The sequence below is a fragment of the Chiloscyllium plagiosum genome, unplaced genomic scaffold (assembly GCF_037043375.1).
Source record: "Chiloscyllium plagiosum isolate Xiang-an unplaced genomic scaffold, Cpla_swu_hap1 HiC_scaffold_10, whole genome shotgun sequence".
NCBI lineage: Eukaryota > Metazoa > Chordata > Chondrichthyes > Orectolobiformes > Hemiscylliidae > Chiloscyllium > Chiloscyllium plagiosum.
The window spans coordinates 655,696-675,539 of record NW_028270148.1 but is presented as its reverse complement, the minus strand read 5'-3'; the positions used below and the strand labels follow the sequence as shown (position 1 = coordinate 675,539).

Sequence of the window (19,844 nt, the reverse complement as noted above, 5' to 3'; positions counted from 1 at the left end):
GATAATTCCCTCCAACAACTTGTCCACTACTGATGTCAGGCTTACTGGTCTATAGCTCCTTGGTTTTTCCTTACAACCTTTCTTACGCTGTACCACCATGTTAGCCAACCAATGAAACAAATATTTCAGCAAAGGGCCCAGCAATCACTGCCCTGGCTTCCCACAAAGTTCTAGGGTACGTTTGATCAGATCCTAGGGATTAATCCACCTTTACAGTCGCTGAAGGTTGGCATGAAGGTGCAGCAGGCGGTGAGGAAAGTTGATGGCTCACTGGCCTTCATAGTGAAAGGGTTGGAATATCAGAGTAAGGATGTCTTACTGCAGTTATGCAGGACCTTGATGAGGCCACCCCTTGAGTATTGTGTTCAGTTTTGGTCTCCTAGTCTGTGAAAGGACATTCTTGCTATTGAGGGAGTCCAGTGAAGATTCATCAGACTGATTCCCGGGAATGGCAGAATGACACATTAGGAAAGTCTAAAGAGGTACAGTTACCATCAAGGGAGTGCAACTGAGATTCACCAGATACTCTGGGATGACAGGATTGTCTTATGAGGGCAGATTATGTTTATATAATTTAGAGTTTGAAGATTTGAGGGGAATCTTAATTGAGACTTGTAAAGCTCTTACAGGGCATGATGGGATGGATATAGATAGTTCCCCCTCTGGTGAGTCTAAAACCATAGACATAATTTCAGGATAAGCAGTAAGCCATTAAAAACTGAATCAAAAAAAAATTCTTTACTTGAAAGGTGGTGGATGCTCAGTCATTGAACAGGTTCAAGACAGACATCATTAGGTTTTTGAAACTAATAACTTCAAGGGATACAGAAGTGGTGTAAGAGAGTGCCCTTAAAGAGAGATACATAGAACACAGAACAGCACAATAGATGATCAGGTCTTTTGACCCACCATATGCCTCAGCCATAACACCACAAAATATTAGGAACAAGACTAGGCCATTTGGCCACTCGAGCCATTCACTAGGATTACGGCTGATTCAACATTACACATAGCCACTTTGCTGGGTTTTTACCTTAACTCTTGGTTTTCCAACTGATCAAGACTCTCTCTCAGCCTTAATATACACAAGAACTCTGCTCCCACAGCTCTGTGGCAAGGACTTCCCCTAAAGTCTCACAACTGCCAGAAGAAATTCCTCCTCACCTGAGTTTAAGTTGGCATCCTTTTGAGACTATGACCTCTGGTCCGAGACTCTCCCATGCTTTCACCCTGTTAAACCTCTTCAGAATCTTATACGTTTCAATGAAATCAACACTCATTTTTCTAACCTCCAGTGAGTAGAGTTCCATTCTGTTTATCCTTTGCTCATAAGATAATTCCCCAAACTGGGAAAATCCTGGATAAACTTCTCTGAACTGCCTCCAACGAAATGATATCTTTTCTTAAATAAGGTGATGAAAAGTGCTTGCGGTAATCCAGATGTGGTCTCCCCAGTACCGTGAACAACCGTAGTAAGACTTCTCTATTCTTACACTGCAACCCCACTGAAATAAGGACCAGCATTTCATTAGTCTTTTTGATTACCTGCTTTACCTGTGCTAACTTACTGCGATTACCCGCTGTACCTGTGTGCTAACTTACTGCGATTACCTGCTGTACATATGTGCTAACTTACTGTACCTGTGTGCTTACTGTGATTACCTGCTGTACCTGTGTGCTTACTGCGATTACCTGCTGTACCTGTGTGCTAACTTACTGTACCTGTGTGCTGACTTACTGTGATTACCTGCTGTACCTATGTGCTAACTTACTGTACCTGTGTGCTTACTGTGATTACCTGCTGTACCTGTGTGCTAACTTACTGTACCTGTGTGCTAACTTACTGCGATTACCTGCTGTACCTGTGTGCTAACATACTGCGATTACCTGCTGTACCTGTGTACTAACTTACTGTACCTGTGTGCTAACTTACTGCGATTACCTGCTGTACCTGTGTGCTAACTTACTGCAATTACCCGCTGTACCTGTGTGCTAACTTACTGTACCTGTGTGCTAACTTACTGCGATTACCTGCTGTACCTGTGTGCTAACATACTGCGATTACCTGCCGTACCTGTGTACTAACTTACTGTACCTGTGTGCTAACTTACTGTGATTACCTGCTGTACCTGTGTGCTAACTTACTGTACCTGTGTGCTAACTTACTGTGATTACCTGCTGTACCTGTGTGCTAACTTACTGTACCTGTGTGCTAACTAACTGTGATTACCTGCTGTATCTGTGTGCTAACTTACTGTGATTACCTGCTGTACCTGTGTGCTAACTTACTGTGATTACCTGCTGTACCCGTGTGCTAACTTACTGCGATTACCTGCTGTATCTGTGTGCTAACTTACTGTACCTGTGTGCTAACTTACTGTGATTACCTGCTGTACCTGTGTGCTAACTTACTGTACCTGTGTGCTAACTTACTGTGATTACCTGCTGTACCTGTGTGCTAACTTACTGCGATTACCTGCTGTACCTGTGTGCTAACATACTGTACCTGTGTGCTAACTTACTGCGATTACCTGCTGTACCTGTGTGCTAACTTACTGCGATTACCTGCTGTACCTGTGTGCTAACTTACTGCGATTACCCGCTGTACCTGTGTGCTAACTTACTGCGATTACCTGCTGTACCTGTGTGCTAACTTACTGTACCTGTGTGCTAACTTACTGCGATTACCTGCTGTACCTGTGTGCTAACTTACTGTACCAGTGTGCTAACTTACTGCGATTACCTGCTGTACCTGTGTGCTAACTTACTGCGATTACCCGCTGTACCTGTGTGCTAACTTACTGTACCTGTGTGCTAACTTACTGCGATTACCTGCTGTACCTGTGTGCTAACGTACTGCGATTACCTGCTGTACCTGTGTGCTAACTTACTGCGATTACCCGCTGTACCTGTGTGCTAACTTACTGCGATTACCTGCTGTACCTGTGTGCTAACTTACTGCGATTACCCGCTGTACCTGTGTGCTAACTTACTGCGATTACCTGCTGTACCTGTGTGCTAACTTACTGTACCTGTGTGCTAACTTACTGTACCTGTGTGCTAACTTACTGCGATTACCCGCTGTACCTGTGTGCTAACGTACTGTACCTGTGTGCTAACTTACTGCGATTACCTGCTGTACCTGTGTGCTAACTTACTGCGATTACCTGCTGTACCTGTGTGCTAACTTACTGTACCTGTGTGCTAACTTACTGCGATTACCTGCTGTACCTGTGTGCTAACTTACTGTACCTGTGTGCTAACTTACTGCGATTACCTGCTGTACCTGTGTGCTAACTTACTGTACCTGTGTGCTAACTTACTGCGATTACCTGCTGTACCTGTGTGCTAACTTACTGTACCTGTGTGCTAACTTACTGCGATTACCTGTTGTACCTGTGTGCTAACTTACTGTATCTGTGTGCTAACTTACTGCGATTACCTGCTGTACCTGTGTGCTAACTTACTGTATCTGTGTGCTAACTTACTGCGATTACCTGCTGTACCTGTGTGCTAACTTACTGTACCTGTGTGCTAACTTACTGCGATTACCTGCTGTACCTGTGTGCTAACTTACTGCGATTACCTGCTGTACCTGTGTGCTAACTTACTGTACCTGTGTGCTAACTTACTGCGATTACCTGCTGTACCTGTGTGCTAACTTACTGTACCTGTGTGCTAACTTACTGTGATTACCTGCTGTACCTGTGTGCTAACTTACTGCGATTACCTGCTGTACCTGTGTGCTAACTTACTGCGATTACCCGCTGTACCTGTGTGCTAACTTACTGCGATTACCTGCTGTACCTGTGTGCTAACTTACTGCGATTACCCGCTGTACCTGTGTGCTAACTTACTGCGATTACCTGCTGTACCTGTGTGCTAACTTACTGTACCTGTGTGCTAACTTACTGTACCTGTGTGCTAACTTACTGTACCTGTGTGCTAACTTACTGCGATTACCCGCTGTACCTGTGTGCTAACTTACTGTACCTGTGTGCTAACTTACTGCGATTACCTGCTGTACCTGTGTGCTCCCTTACTGTACCTGTGTGCTAACTTACTGCGATTACCTGCTGTACCTGTGTGCTAACTTACTGTACCTGTGTGCTAACTTACTGCGATTACCTGCTGTACCTGTGTGCTAACTTACTGTATCTGTGTGCTAACTTACTGCGATTACCTGCTGTACCTGTGTGCTAACTTACTGTATCTGTGTGCTAACTTACTGCGATTACCTGCTGTACCTGTGTGCTAACTTACTGTACCTGTGTGCTAACTTACTGCGATTACCTGCTGTACCTGTGTGCTAACTTACTGCGATTACCTGCTGTACCTGTGTGCTAACTTACTGTACCTGTGTGCTAACTTACTGCGATTACCTGCTGTACCTGTGTGCTAACTTACTGTACCTGTGTGCTAACTTACTGCGATTACCTGCTGTACCTGTGTGCTAACTTACTGTACCTGTGCGCTAACTTACTGCGATTACCTGCTGTATCTGTGTGCTAACGTACTGCGATTACCTGCTGTACCTGTGTGCTAACTTACTGCGATTACCTGCTGTACCTGCGTGCTAACATACTGTGATTACCTGCTGTACCTGTGTGCTAACTTACTGTACCTGTGTGCTAACTTACTGCGATTACCTGCTGTACCTGTGTGCTAACTTACTGTACCTGTGCGCTAACTTACTGCGATTACCTGCTGTATCTGTGTGCTAACTTACTGCGATTACCTGCTGTACCTGTGTGCTAACATACTGTGATTACCTGCTGTACCTGTGTGCTAACTTACTGTACCTGTGTGCTAACTTACTGCGATTACCTGCTGTACCTGTGTGCTAACTTACTGTACCTGTGTGCTAACTTACTGCGATTACCTGCTGTACCTGTGTGCTAACTTACTGCGATTACCTGCTGTACCTGTGTGCTAACTTACTGTACCTGTGTGCTAACTTACTGCGATTACCTGCTGTACCTGTGTGCTAACTTACTGTACTTGTGTGCTAACTTACTGCGATTACCTGCTGTACCTGTGTGCTAACTTACTGTACCTGTGCGCTACCTTACTGCGATTACCTGCTGTACCTGTGTGCTAACTTACTGTACCTGTGTGCTAACTTACTGCGATTACCTGCTGTACCTGTGTGCTAACTTACTGTACCTGTGCGCTAACTTACTGCGATTACCTGCTGTACCTGTATGCTAACTTACTGTACCTGTGTGCTAACTTACTGCGATTACCTGCTGTACCTGTGTGCTAACTTACTGCGATTACCTGCTGTACCTGTGTGCTAACTTACTGTACCTGTGCGCTAACTTACTGCGATTACCTGCTGTACCTGTGTGCTAACTTACTGCGATTACCTGCTGTATCTGTGTGCTAACTTACTGTACCTGTGCGCTAACTTACTGCGATTACCCGCTGTACCTGTGTGCTAACGTACTGCGATTACCTGCTGTACCTGTGTGCTAACTTACTGCGATTACCTGCTGTACCTGTGTGCTAACTTACTGTACCTGTGCGCTAACTTACTGCGATTACCTGCTGTACCTGCGTGCTAACTTACTGTGATTACCTGCTGTACCTGTGTGCTAACTTCCTGTTTCATGCTCAACTGCCACCAAGTCCCTTTATGTTGCAGCTTACTGCAATTTTTCTTGATTTAAATAATATTGTTTTTGTTATTCCAAAATGAACAAGTCCATATTTTGTCATAATATCATCCATTTGCCAATGTCTTGCCCTGTAATGTATCAATATCTTTCAGTAAACTGTTTCTATCCCCTTCGCAACTTGCCTTTCTACCTATTTTTAGGTTGTCTGCAAATCTGGCTATAGCACATTCACTTGCTTCCTCCAAGTCATTACTATATATTGTAAACCGTTTTGGTCCCAATACTGATCCCTGTGCAATTCCATTAGTCACAGGTTATCAACCTGACAAAAAGAACCTCTTCGTCCCATTTGTTTTTTCTAGCCCATTAGCCAACTCTTTCCATGCCAATACTCTAGCTCCCGTCACCGTGGGCTCTTATCTTACAACTTACCATTTTGAGAAGTATCTTGTCAAATGCCTTCTGCAAGTTCAAATCCAATACACCATCTACCCAATGTGATTGTGCCTTTGAATAAATTAGTCAGACAGGAGTTCTCTTTCATGAAGCTGTGCTGACACTTCATTAGATTATGATTTTCCATTTGTGTTGCCATTACTTTCACAATAATGAATTCCACTACTTCTCTGACAATAGACACGCTAACCGGCCTAGTTACTTGGTTTTTGTCCTCCTCCCATCTTGAATAGGGTTACAATGGCAATTTTCCACTTCTCTGGTACTTCTCCAGAAATATCTCTGGAGCTACCTTTTAAGATTCTAGCATGCAAGCCATCAGGACCAGGGGATTTATCTGTCATTAGTGCCATTAGCTTGTCAAATACTAATTCTCTAGTGATGGTAATTGTACTTAACTCCTCCCCCAAATACTTTATTATTAATAGGATCTTTGAAATATCTTCAACTGCAAAGACTAATGGAGAATAATCATTTAATTCCTCTGCCATTTCTTTTAGTTTTTGAAGGGTCTTATATTCACTGTAACCCTTCTCTTCCTTTTTATATATTTAAAGGAGCTGTCAGTTTAAAAAAAAAAAATCCTCAATAGTTTGCCCTCATAGTTTATTTTCTTGGTCGTTATCCTTTACTAGATTCTGAATTTATTCCAGTCTTTGGGTCTATCACCAACTTTTGCCTATTTTATGCTTTTTCTTTAAGTTCAATCACTCCTCAACTTCCTTGATAAATCATAGTTGGCTTATCCCTCTCCTAGGATCTCTTCTCCTTTTTGGGATGTACTTTCACTGATAATCACATACCACCTCCTTAAACATCTGCCCAGATTACTTACTGTCATTCCTGTTGATCTATCTGCCCAGTTCATTTTAAATAACTCTTTCCTAATTTCATTGTTTAACTTAAATAATAGGAATTAGAGTCATTTGTGACCCAAATTTCTCAGTTGTGAACTGTATATTAAATTCTATCATGTCCTGATTGTAACTAATGCTTCTGGAATTTTCTCAAATTCTTTCAATGATCTTCAGGTACAAAGCATCATGTCCTGGAAATTTATCCACGCACAAACCCTGATATTTTCTCCAGTATCATTTTATCAATACAGTTAGTTCCCATCTCATATGTTTTTAATTCTCTATTCCTTGTACTTTGCTCTCTGTCACAGTAGAAAGTATTTATTTATAAAATTGATCATTTCCTCATGTACTAGTATCATCTGTGAATGCCTTTAAATGAACTTGTATCTCATTCTGGAAATGCTGAAAATCTGAAATAAGAACAGAAAACACTGGCAGAGAGGGAGAGAGAAACAGAGGTCATATTTCATGCCTGTAACTGATGCAAGACCACTGGAGTTGAAAGGTTAGCTCTTTCTCACTACAGATGCTGCTAGACATGTGCATTTTTGCATGTTTTGTTCTTTTACTCTACATCTTGCTAAGCTCCTCTTGAAATACCTACAGGACTTTCAGCAGTTTCATGGCATTTCAAAAAAGGAATGAGAAAGGCCCATGAGGAAAGAGACATTCACATGGATAAGGAATGTGGTGGAATGTGGTCACAATCTGGGATGAAGGGGCTCTGTGGTGGACATGGGAATGCAAGTTCTGAGATTCTGTCAGCAATAATTCCCTGAATCATGCAATCAGACAGACAAGACACTTCGTCTGTTCTGCTTTAATTTACATCATCTTGTTCTGTAAAAAAAACATCTCAAATACCAGGACATTAAAAACAAACATTCTGATGCATTTTTTTTTGAAGTAGTTATAATCAGGATGGGGTTACAAGTGCTGGAGAAAGAGACATTTCTAGTCAGTTATCCATGGCCAGCATCACGCATTTCCTAACAGAAGGACAGTATAGTTTGAAGCTCCCCCTACAGTTGACTTTACTCCATTTCCCAAGGCAAGTACAATACAGGTTAGATAAAACTCCTTTAACACCGCCCCATCAAACACTGGACAGGGCCAGCACAAGGTTAGACACAGAGTAAAGCTCCCTACACTTTCGCCATTAATTCCTCTCAGGGCAGGTCCAGCACAGGGTTAGATACAAAGTAAACCAGCCTCTACATTGTTCTGGTCAAACACTCCCAGACAGGTACAAAGTAGACTCCTTCCCTCCACATTGTGCCCATCAACACTCCCAGGACAGGTCCAGCACAGGGTTATGTACTGCTCAGTTCTGACAGAGGGTCACCAGAGGTGAAAGGTTACCTGTGTATTTTCTGCCTGCAAATACTGACAGACCTACTCAATTTCTCCAGCACTTTGTCTTTCTTCCCTCTATACTGGTGAATATGGAGATTAGACCATCCTTAACCTACAGAACCCACCCTCAAACTGAATCTGGACACCCAGAGCAGGTTTAGTACTAGGTTAGCTGCAGACTCCATGCTGTTCCCATTAAAATCTCCCAAGACAGGTAGAGCACAAGGTTAGATAGAGTAAAACTCCCTCTAAATCATTAATAAAAACAGGAAGTGCTGAAGAAATTCTGCAGGTCTGAAGCATCTATGGACAGAGAAACTGAACAAACCATTCCAGTGTCATATGAAGAAGAGTCATATTAGACTCGAAATGTTAACGGTTTCTCTCTCCAGTGATGGAATCCGATCTGTGATTCTCCAGCACTTGCCATTATTATTTAAGAATTCCAGCATCCACAGTATCTTGCTTTGGTTTTACAGCTTCCGCTGTACTGCTCAGATCCTGCCCTTTCACAGCAGGCAACAGTAGGAAAGTGCACATAGTCATCAAGTAAGGAATTCCCTCATGATAGGTGTCCAGATTCAGTTTGAAGGTGGGTTCTATATTTTAAGGATGGTCTAATCTACATATTTACCAACAATATTAAGCTGCTGTAATCCCGTGATAGAGCCTTCAGTCTGAGGCAGGCTGAAACATACAATGTTGCCTTATTAAAATATCATGTTGGTTAGAGAGTTGATAAAGAACATTAGTTCAACAAATATTTTCTGGGATTTACGTTGATGTGTGAGCATATTAGTCACTGATAACAAGGAGCACAAATCATGTAACAACTTCACCCTCTTAAATCCCAGCACCAAGACCCAGGTTCCTCACATCTAATGCCAGAGGCCTCATAATCTCACTCACAATTATACCCTTCGAGCAGTTTGGATGGTGAGGGAGAAGGGGAAAATAATCAGTGTGAGGTTGTTGGGGAAACAGCAGGGCAAGAGAAAAGATGCCATGGTAACACTCTCAAGTTGCAAATGCTGTGAATGTTTTTAAACATCAATATTTTTAAGCCTCTTAAACACCATCGCTGAGCATGATTAATTTTGAGTAAATGGGGAGGGAGTTCACTGAATATTCTTATGAAATTCTGTCAGCTGCCAAACCGCAATATCACAGAACAAATTCCATGGACATCTACTGCAGATCCACCTGTACCACAGACAATAGCATTCATTTTAGAAAATCCTCAACAGAACAGAAAAAATCAAAAATTAGGGCAGGGTGAGTGGGGGAGGGGACAGCATTGGGCAATGGGAAAAACGTGAGGAATAGTTAGGAGTACAGAGGGGGAGCTTGTGATGGAAGGATCAATGAAGTCAGAGGCAATCCATCAGATATCTAATTAATGTCAATTCAGATATACTGTCTGTCCGGAGCATAGTCTGAAGGGGTCTGTACAGAGCGATTTGCAACTCCAGGCTATGCAGAGCTATGAATAGTGGTGTCATACAGTGTATGACCCAATTTCACAGACACTTTGTGTTGAAGCTCACAAGAGCTGCTGGTTACTTGAGAATGTCTTTCTGCCCAGTATTGCTCAGATCAGATGTAAACCGTAGCAGCATCATCCCGAGAAAGGAGCTTACAACAGCCCTGGAAACAGATGCTGCAAAAGGACGATTGTCAGCACGATGATCAATCCACACAGAAGCAAGACTACCCAGATCGGGAACATCTCTGAAAATCAAACAAAGGCAGTTATTCATCCATTCCAGAACAAAACGGAACAAAGTTACAACATATTCAACTAAAGACTACACCACCATCATTGAAGCACTCCTCCATTTATCGTCATCCAGCATAGAGAACAGACCCTTCAGTTCAACCAGTCCATGCCAAACATAATCCCAAACTAAACCAGTCCCACCTGCCTGCTCCTGGCCCATATCCCTCCAAACATTTCCTCTTCATGTATCCATCCAAGTGTCTTTTAAACATCGTAATGGTACCCACATCCACCACTTCCCCAAGAGGTTCATTCCAATGGGAACCACTCTGTGTAAAAAATTCACCTCGTCTTTTTAAAATCTCTCTCCTCTCACCTTAAAAATGCGCACCCTCGTCTTGAAATTCCCCATCCTAGGCAAAAGACAACTACCATCAACTCAATGTATACCTCTCATTATTTCATAAACTTCTATCAGGTCACCTCTCACCAACACTCCAGCAAAAAAAAGACTCAGCCTATCCAGCCATTCTTTATAACTCAAATCTTCCACACCTGGCAACATCCTGGGAGATCTCTTTGAACCCTCTCCAGATTGATGACATCATTGTATAACTGGGAGACCAGAACTGGGCACAATATCACAGAAGAAGCCTCACCAATGTCCTGGACAACCTCAACGCAACATCAGGATTGGGAATGGGGAGGGAGCCCAGAACTATATAGAGGATGGGAGCGGAGGCTGGGGAAAGGGTAGATGGGATGGTAATAGGTGGATGCAGGTAAGGGGTTATTGTGATTGGTCAGTGGGAAGGGTGGAGTGGATAGGTGAGTAGGAAGACAGACAGGTTAGGACAGGTCGGGAAAGCGAGGAGGAGGAGTGGGGCTAGACATGGGATAAGGCTGGGGGAGGAGGGACTTTAAAACTGGTGAAGTCGATGTCAAGGCCATTGGGCTGTAAGCTTCCCAGTTTCCGTTTGACCTCACTCTGACAGTGGAGGAGGCCAAGGATGGACATGTCGCTGGGGCAGTGGGAGGGGGAATTTGTGTGGATGGCAACCAAAAGGTCAGGTTGGTCAGTGCGTCCAGAGCATAGAAACTCCACGAACTGGTCCCCAAGTCTGCATTTGGTCTTGCCGATATAGAAGAGATCACATCAACTGCAATAAATGATGTGCAGTTGAATCTCTGTTGGACCTGAAAGGATTGTTTAGGGTCTTGGACAGAGGTGAGGGGGGAGATGTTGCACCTCTTTCAGGGCAGGGAAAGGTACTGGGTGTGGTTGAGAAGTTGGTGGGAAGTGTGGAGTTGACGATGGAGCTGTGGAGTGAGCGGTCCCTGTGGAAAGCAGACAAGGATGGGGAAGGAAATATCTTTTTGGTGGTGGGGTCTGACTGTAGGTGGTGGAAATGTTGAAGGTCGATACATTGGATTTGAAGGTTGGTGGGGTGGTATGTGAAGGCTAAGGGGTCTCTATCCTTATTGTTATTGGAGGGAAGTTTGAGGGCAAAGGTTTGGGAGATAAAGGAGATACGGTTGAGGGCATTCCTAATTTATTGAGGAGGGGAAACTACGGTCCCTAAAGTAGAAAGATAAATGAGATATCCCAGGTGTAACGCCTCATCCTGGGAACAGATGCAGTGGAGACAGAGTAATTGGGAGTATGGGATAGCATTTCTACAGGAGCGTGGGTGACAGAAGACGTAATCGAGGTAGTTGTGGGTAGTCAGTGGGTTTCTGGAGATGGCGATGGAGGTGTCCAGGAAGGGGTGGGAGGTGTCAGAAATGGTCCAGGTGAATTTGAGGGCAGGATGGAAGATGCTGGTGAAGTTGATGAACTGTTCGAGCTCCTCATGGGAGCACGAGGCAGCAAAGATGCAGTCATCAACATAGCAGAGGGAGAAGTGAGTATGAAGAACAATGAACATTGCAGCACAGGAACAGGCCCTTCGGCCCTCCAAGCCTGCGCCGATCCAAACCCTCTATCTAAACCTGTCACCCATTTTCTAAGGGACTGTATCCCTCTGCCCCCTGCCCATTCACGTATACCTCTGTCGAGATATCTCTGTCAAAATACATCTTAAATGATGCTATCGTGCTCACCTCTACCACCTCCGCTGGCAACGTGTTCCAGGTGCCCACCATCCTCTGTGTAAAGAACTTTCCAAGCATATCTCCCTTAAACTTTTTCCCTCTCACCTTGAACTCGTGATCCCAATTAATTGAGTTCCCCACTCTGGGGGAAAAAAGCTTCTTGCAATCCACCCTGTCTATAGCTCTCATGATTTTGTAGACCTCAGTCAAGTCCCCTCTTAATCTCAGTCTTTCTAATAAAAATAATCCTAATCGAGTCAACCTCTCTTCACAGCTAGCCCCCTCCATACCAGGCAACGTCCTGGTGAACCTCCTGTGCACCCTCTCCAAAGCATCCACATCCTTTTGGTAATGTGGCAAACAGAACTGTACGCAGTATTCCAAATGTGGCCTAACCAAAGTCTTCTACAACTGTAACATGACCTGCCAACTCTTGTACTTAATACTCTGTCCGATGAAGGAAAGCATGCCGTATGCCTTCTTGACCACTTTACTGACCTGCATTGTCACCTTCGGGGTAGAATGGACCTGAACACCCAGATCTCTCTGTACATCAATTTTCCCAAAGACTTTCCCATTTACTGTATAGTTCACTCCTGAATTGGATCTTCCAAAATGCATCACCCCTCACTTGCCTGGATTGAACTCCATCTGCCATTTCTCTGCCCAACTCTCCAATCTATCTATATTCTGCTGTATTCTCTGACAGTCTCCTACACTATCTGCTACTTGCTAATCAGACCACCTGTACCTGCCTCCAGATCATTTCTGTATATCACAAACAACAGTGATCCCAGCACAGATCCCTGTGGGACACCACTGATCGCAGTTCGACATTTTGAGAAACTCCCTTTCACTACAACTCTCTGTCTCCTGTTGCCCAGCCAGTTCTCTATCCATCCAGCTCGTACACCATAGACCCCATGTGACTTCACTTTCTCCATCAGCCTTCCATGGAGAACTTTATCAAATGCCTTACTGAAGTCCATATAAATTATATCTACAGCCCTTCCCTCATCAATCAACTTTGTCACTTCCTCAACGAATTCTATTAAGTTGGTAAGACAGACCTTCCCCGCACAAACCATGCTGCCTATTTTCTTCCAAATGGGAATAGATCCTATCCCTCATTATCTTTTCCAGCGGCTTTCCTACCACCGACATTAGGCTCACCCGTCTATAATTACCTGGATTATCCTTGCTACCCTTCCTTAACAAGGGGACAACATTAGCAATTCTCCAATCCTCCGGGAACCTCACCCATGTTCAAAGATGCTACAAAGATATCTGTTAAGGCCCCAGCTATTTCCTCTACCGCTTCCCTTAGTAACCGGGGATGGATCCCATCCGGATCTGGGGACTTGTCCACATTAATGCCTTTTAGAATACCCAACACTTCCTCCCTCCTTATGCCGACTTGACCTAGAGTAATCAAACATCTATCTCTAACCTCAACATCCGTCATGTCCCTCTCCTCAGTGAATACCGATGTAAAGTACTTGTTAAGAATATCACCCATTTCTTTCTGACTCCACGCATAACTTCCTTTATCCTTGAGTGGGCCAAACTTTTCTCTAATTACCCACTTTCTGCTTATATATGAATAAAAGGCTTTGGGATTTTCCTTAACCCTGTTTACTAAAGATATTTTATGACCCCTTTTGCCCTCTTCATCACTCGTTTCAGATTGGTCCTACTTTCCTGATATTCTCCCAAAGCTTCGTCTGTCTTCAGTCACCAAGACCTTCTGTACGCTTCCTTTTTCCTCTTAGCTAGTCTCACAATTTCACCTGCCATCCAAGGTTTCCTAATCTTGCCATTTCTATCCCTCATTTTCCCAGGGACATGCCTGTCCTGCACGTAACAGGGACTGCTCCGTGAATCCTACAAAGAGGCAGGCTTGGCACAGGCCCATGTGGGTGCCCACGGCTATCCCTTTGACTTGTAGGAAGTGGGACGAATCAAATGAAGAACTGTTGAGGGTGAGCAGCAGTTCTGCCAGGCGAACGAGGGTGTCAGCAGAGGGGGACTGATTGGGCTGACAGGAGAGGGAGAAGCGGAAGGCTTTTAATCTGTCCGTGTGGGGATTACAGGTGTAAAGGGCCTGTAAGTCCATGGTGAAGGTGAGGTGTCGGGGGCTGGGGAAGAGGTGGACGGTGTTGGCTGGGAGTTTCTGGACCAATGGGGAAAGACCAGAATTGCGGTACGAGGAGGTGGTGAGCTCGGTGGGGCAGAGACACTGGGTCAACCATGGCAGAAACAGACAGTATGGGGTTGGGGAACTGTCAGGTTGGAGGCTGCAGTCGGGAGATCTCCCAAAGTGATGAGATTGTTGATGGTCTGGGAGATGATGGCTTGGTGATCAGAGGTGGGATCATAGTCACGATAGGTGGAGGTTTCAGAGAATTGGTGTCTGGCCTCAGTGATGTAGAGGTCAGTCTGCCAGACCAACACGGAGCCCTGTTTATTGGAGGGTTTAATAGTGAGGTTGGGGTGAAATGAAGGAAGTGGAGCGATTGGAGTGAGTGAGAAGGGTGGAGAGATCCAAAAGATTGATGTTGCGGTGGCAGTTTGAGGTGAAGAAGTTGAGGATAGGAGGCTGGGGGTTGGGATGTCTTGTTGCTGTAATTTAGAATGGCCAATCCACCTAACCTGCACATCTTTGGGCTGTGGAAGGAAGGTGGAACACCCTGAGGAAATCCACACAGGCACGAGGAGAACGTGCAAACTCGATACAGACAATTGCCCGAGGCTAGGATTGAACCTGGTGCTGTGAGGCAGTGCTAACCACTGAGCCACCGTACTGCCAGCGTTGTTGGAGAGAATCCTGAGGGACAGGATGTACATGTATTTGGAAAGGCAAGGACTGATTAGGGAAAGTCAACATGGCTTTGTGAGGGGGAGCTGTGTCTCTTTTTGAAGAAGTGACAAAGAGGATTCATGAAAGCAGAGTGGTGGACATTGTCTATATCGACTTCAATAAGACATTTGACAAGCATGAATGACTGGTTAACAAGGTCAGATCACATGGAATACAGGGAGAACTAGCCTTTTGGATACAGGATTGGTTAGAAGGTAGGACACAGAGGGTGGTGGTGGAGGGTTGCTTTTTGAAATGGAGGCCTGTGACCAGTGGTGTGCTTCAGGGATTGGTGCTAGGTCAGTTATTTTGTTATTTATACAAATGATTTGGATGCAAATATAGGAAGTATGGCCAGTACATTTGCAGAGGACACCAAAATTGGTGGTGTAGCAGACAACGAAGAAGTTTCCCTCAAAGTATAATGGGACCTTTATCAGATGGAGCGATGGGCCGAGGAGTGACAGATGAAGTTTAATCTAGATAAATGTGAGGTACTGCATTCTGAAAAAGCAAATCAGGGCAGGATTAATACACTTAATTGTAAGGTCCTGTAGAGTTTGGGGCAGCATGGTGGCTCAACAGTTACCACTGCTGCCTTGCAGTGCCAGGGACCCGGGTTCGAGTCCCGCCTTGGGTGACTGTCAGTGTGGAGTTTGCACATTCTCCCCGTGTCTGTGTGGGTTTCCTCCGGGTGCTCTGGTTTACTCCCACAGTCCAAAGATGTGCAGGTCAGGTGAATTGGCCATGCTAAATTGCCCATAGTGTCAGGTGCATTAGTCAGGGGTAAATATAGGGGAGGGAAATGGGTCTGAGTGGGTTTCTCTTCGGAGGGTTGGTGTGGACTTGTTAGGCCGAAGGGCCTGTTTCCATACTGTAGGGAAATCTAATCTAACAAAGAGACATTGGAGTGTAAGTTCATAGCTCCTTCAAAGTGGAGTCGCAGGTAGATAGGATAGTGAAGGCGGCATTTCGTACGCTTTCTTATATTAGAGCATTGAGTACAGGAGTTGGGAGGTCATGTCATGGATGTACAGGACATTGATTAGGCCACTGTTGGAATATGACATACAATTCTGGTCTCCCTGCTACAGGAAAGATGTTGTGAAACTTGAAAGGGTTCAGAAAAGATTTACAAGGATGTTGTGAGGGTTGGAGGATTGGAGCTGTAGGAGAGGCTGAACGGCTGGAGCTGTTTTCTCTGGAGAGTCGGAGGCTGAGGGGTGACCTTATGGAGGTTTACAAAATCATGGAGGGCATCGATACGGTAAATAGTTTTCCCCAGGGTAGCTGAGTCCAAAACTAGAGGAAATAGGTTTAAGATGAGAAGGAAAAGATTTAAAAGGGACCTAAGAGGCAACGTTTTCAAGCAGACAATGATGTGTGTATGGAGTGAGCTGCCAGAGGAATTGATGGAGGCAGGTACAATTACAAGATTTAAAAGGCATCTGGATGGGTATGTGAATAGTTAGGTCTTGGAGGGATGTGGGCTAAATGCTGGCAAAGGGAATTATAGATCATGGGTTTGGGGCCGGTGTATTCAGATGGATAGAAAGCTGACTGGTAGAGAGGAAATTAATTGGTCCTTTTCAAATTGGCAGGCAGTTACTGGTGGGGTGCCACAGGGATCAGTGCTGGAACCCAGCTACTCATTATATATTAATGATATGGATGAGGGAACAAAATGTAACATCTCAAAGTTTCCAAGTGACACCAAGTTGGGTGGGAGGGTAAACAGACGAGGATACAGAGATCCTTTGGCATAATCTGGACAGATTGGGTGAGTGGGCCAATCAATGGCAGATGCAGTATTACTTGGATAAATGTGAGGCTATTCACTTTGAAAGCAAAAACAAGGTGGCAGGTTACTACTTGAATGGGGAGAGGAGAGTGTACAGTGGGAGCTGGGTGTCCTTGTGCACCAGTCGCTGGTGCTTTGGTCTCCTTTTCTGAGGAAGGATGCTCTTACTCTTGAGGGAGTTTTCCCACGCTGATTCCGGGAATGGTGGGACTGACGTATGAGGAGAGAGTGAGTAGGTTAGGATTGTTTTCACTGGAGTTCAGACGAGTAAGGTGGGGGGGGGGGGGGATCTCATAGAAACTTCTATAATTCTAACAGGATTAGACAGGGTACATGCAGGGAGGATGTTCCCTTTGGTGGGTGTGTCCAGAACCAGGGGTCACAGTCTGAGGATTCGGATGGATCACTTAGGATGGAGATGAGGAGACATTTCTTTATTCAAAGCGTGGTGAGCCTGTGGAATTCATTACCACAGGAAGGAGTTGATGCTAAAACATTGAATGTATTCAAGAGGCAGCTAGATATAGCACCGGGGGGGGGGGCAAATGGGATCAAAGGTTATAGGGAGAAAGCGGATTAGGTTATTAATTTGGATGGCAAAAGTGAGGACTGCAGCTGCTGGAGATTAGAGTTAAGAGTGTGGTGCTGGAAAAGCACAGCAGGTCAGGCAGCATCCAAGGAGCAGGAAAATCGACGTTTCAGGCAAAAGCCCTTCATCAGGAATGAGGCTGGGAGCCTCGGGGGTGGAGAGATAAATGGGAGGGGGGATAGGTAGCTGAGAGTGCAATAGGTGGATGGAGGTGGGGTAAAGGTGATAGGTCGGAAACAGGTGAATCCACATTGATGCCATGGGGTTGGAGGGTCCCAAGGTGGAAGATGAGGCGTTCTTCCTCCAGGCATCTGGTGGTTAGGGAGTGGCAATGGAAGGGGCCCAGGATCTGCATATCCTCGGCAGAGCGGGCGGGGGAGTTGAAGTGTTCGACCATGGGGCAGTGGGGTTGGTTGGTGCGGGTGTCCCGGAAATGTTCTCTGAATGAAGCGCTGTGTGGGTAGGCGTCCTGTCTCCCCAACGTGGACGCCTTAAATAAAGTGCCACACAGGAGGCTGTTCATTGTGTTAGGGACAAGGTACTAAAACCGATAGAAGATTTGGCTGAGAATAGAGATAAAGCAATCTTTTTCAGGATGGCAGCCGGTGACTAGCGGAGTACCACAGGGGTCCTTGTTGAGAGCACAAGTATTCATGCTGTACATTAACAATCTGGACCAAAGAACGGAGGGCACTGTTGCTAAATTTGCAGATGACACAAATGTATGTGGATGGACAGATGGTGTTGAGGGAGTGAGAAGGCTGCAGAAGGACTCGGACAGGCTAGGAGAGTGGGCAAAGAATTGGCAGATAGAATACAATGGGGGAAAGAGTGAGGTTATGCACTTTGGTAAGAAGATTAGGGGCGTCACCTGCTTTCTAAATGAGAAAGGTTGCATAAATCTGAAGCACAAGGGGACTTGGGAGTCTGAGTTCAGGATTCTCTGAAGGTTAACATGTAGGTTCAGGTGGCAGTTTGGAAATCAAATGCAATGTTAGCATTTATTTCTAAAGGGTTGTAATACATGACAAAGATGTACTACTGAGGCTGTACAAGGCTCTGGTCAGAACTCATTTGGAATATCACGAGCAGTTTTTGGCCCCGTATCTAAGGAAGGATGTGCTGGCCTTAGAGGGGTTTTAGCGAGTTTTGAGAAGATTAGAGAGGTGCCAGAGAAGGTTTACAAGAATGTTCCTAGGATTGAAGGGCTTGTCATATGAGGAGCAATTGATGGAGTTTAAAAGGATGAAGGTGGATCCCTTCAAGAATACTGTGAGGTCTGGATACAGTGGATGTGGAGAAGATGTTACCACTAGTGGGAGAGACTAGGATCCAAGCTGACATGAGGAGGAATTATTTTACCCAGAAAGTGGTGAATCTGTGGAACTCATTGTTGCACGTGACTCAGGAGGCCAAGTAATTGAGTATATTTAAGACAGAGATAGATAGGTTCTTGCTTTGTAAGGAGATTAATGGTTAAGGGGAATAGAGCAAGACAATGTTGTTGAGAAACATATCAGCCATGATTGAAGAGCAAAACACTTGTTGGGCTGAACAGCCAAATTCTGCTCCTATATCTTAAGGTCTTATAGAATAATCAGACTGAAACCAGTCAGATCATCAGGAAGCATCTCATTTCTATCAACATCCAGTGGAAAGTGTGGGCAATGAGCAGATACCTCATCTTCCTCAATGGTTCAATACTGTGTCAACACAAGCTTTCTGAAATCAGATAACAATTTCTAACCTAAGTAAGAAAGCAAAGGCTAATCAACTGAAGATAGGAGTCAACATTTGTACCTGGAAGAGGAAACAAGATAACTAGACAGAGAAAAAACTCTTTTGACTTACGCCTGCGTGGCAACAGATGTACTTTACACCGACTGTCTACGGCTACACTCAGCAATGCGGCCTCATTTTTTCTAGTCACCTCCTTCATTGGACCCACATCGGGCAGAAAGGCCAAGTCCGTCACCACAATTCCATGTGTTTCCTTCACGTAGTAAACTTGCTGTTGAAGAAGTTAAAATATTTACTGTAAATCTGATTATTTTTACTGCTCCATCTCCATTCTGGTTTTATTGCTAATGTAAATCTGTACCCTCTGGTTACCAATCCTTCTGCCATTAGCTTTCATCTTATTCACTCCATAGACATCGAAAGTGTCCTCAAAACTGTTCAATCTTTCACAATAGACAGGAGTACTTTGCACTTGATACTACTTTTGCACAGGCAGAATATGTATGTACAACTATATCTGATACCTTTTCAGCAAGTGGCAGGAACTAAAGTGCTTTACCAAGTTTCTTTGACACCCTCTCCAAAGTTTTGACATTCTTCCTACCTGACTGTGGCCAGAATTAAAGACAAAATACTTCAGCTAATTTACAAAGGTTTGACAACACTATTTTCTTATCTTTTATTCATTCATTGGATATGGGCATCACTGGCTAGGCCAGCATTTATGAGCCAATTTTATTGTCCTGG

At 44.5% G+C, this 19,844-nt stretch overlaps 1 protein-coding gene across 1 annotated transcript in view; it reads right to left on the bottom strand.

The window, feature by feature from the left end:
- Window positions 1-7,742: 7,742 nt before the first annotated feature.
- The window catches only part of preb (prolactin regulatory element binding), a 77,942-nt gene continuing 65,840 nt past the window's right edge, over window positions 7,743-19,844 (bottom strand). The window contains exons 8-9 of the mRNA XM_087991003.1: window positions 19,209-19,368; window positions 7,743-10,024 (exon numbers count right to left, since the gene is read on the bottom strand). Of these exons, the coding sequence (XP_087847129.1) occupies window positions 9,930-10,024; window positions 19,209-19,368 (255 nt within the window). The 3' untranslated portion in view covers window positions 7,743-9,929. The remainder of the gene's footprint in view (window positions 10,025-19,208; window positions 19,369-19,844) is intronic.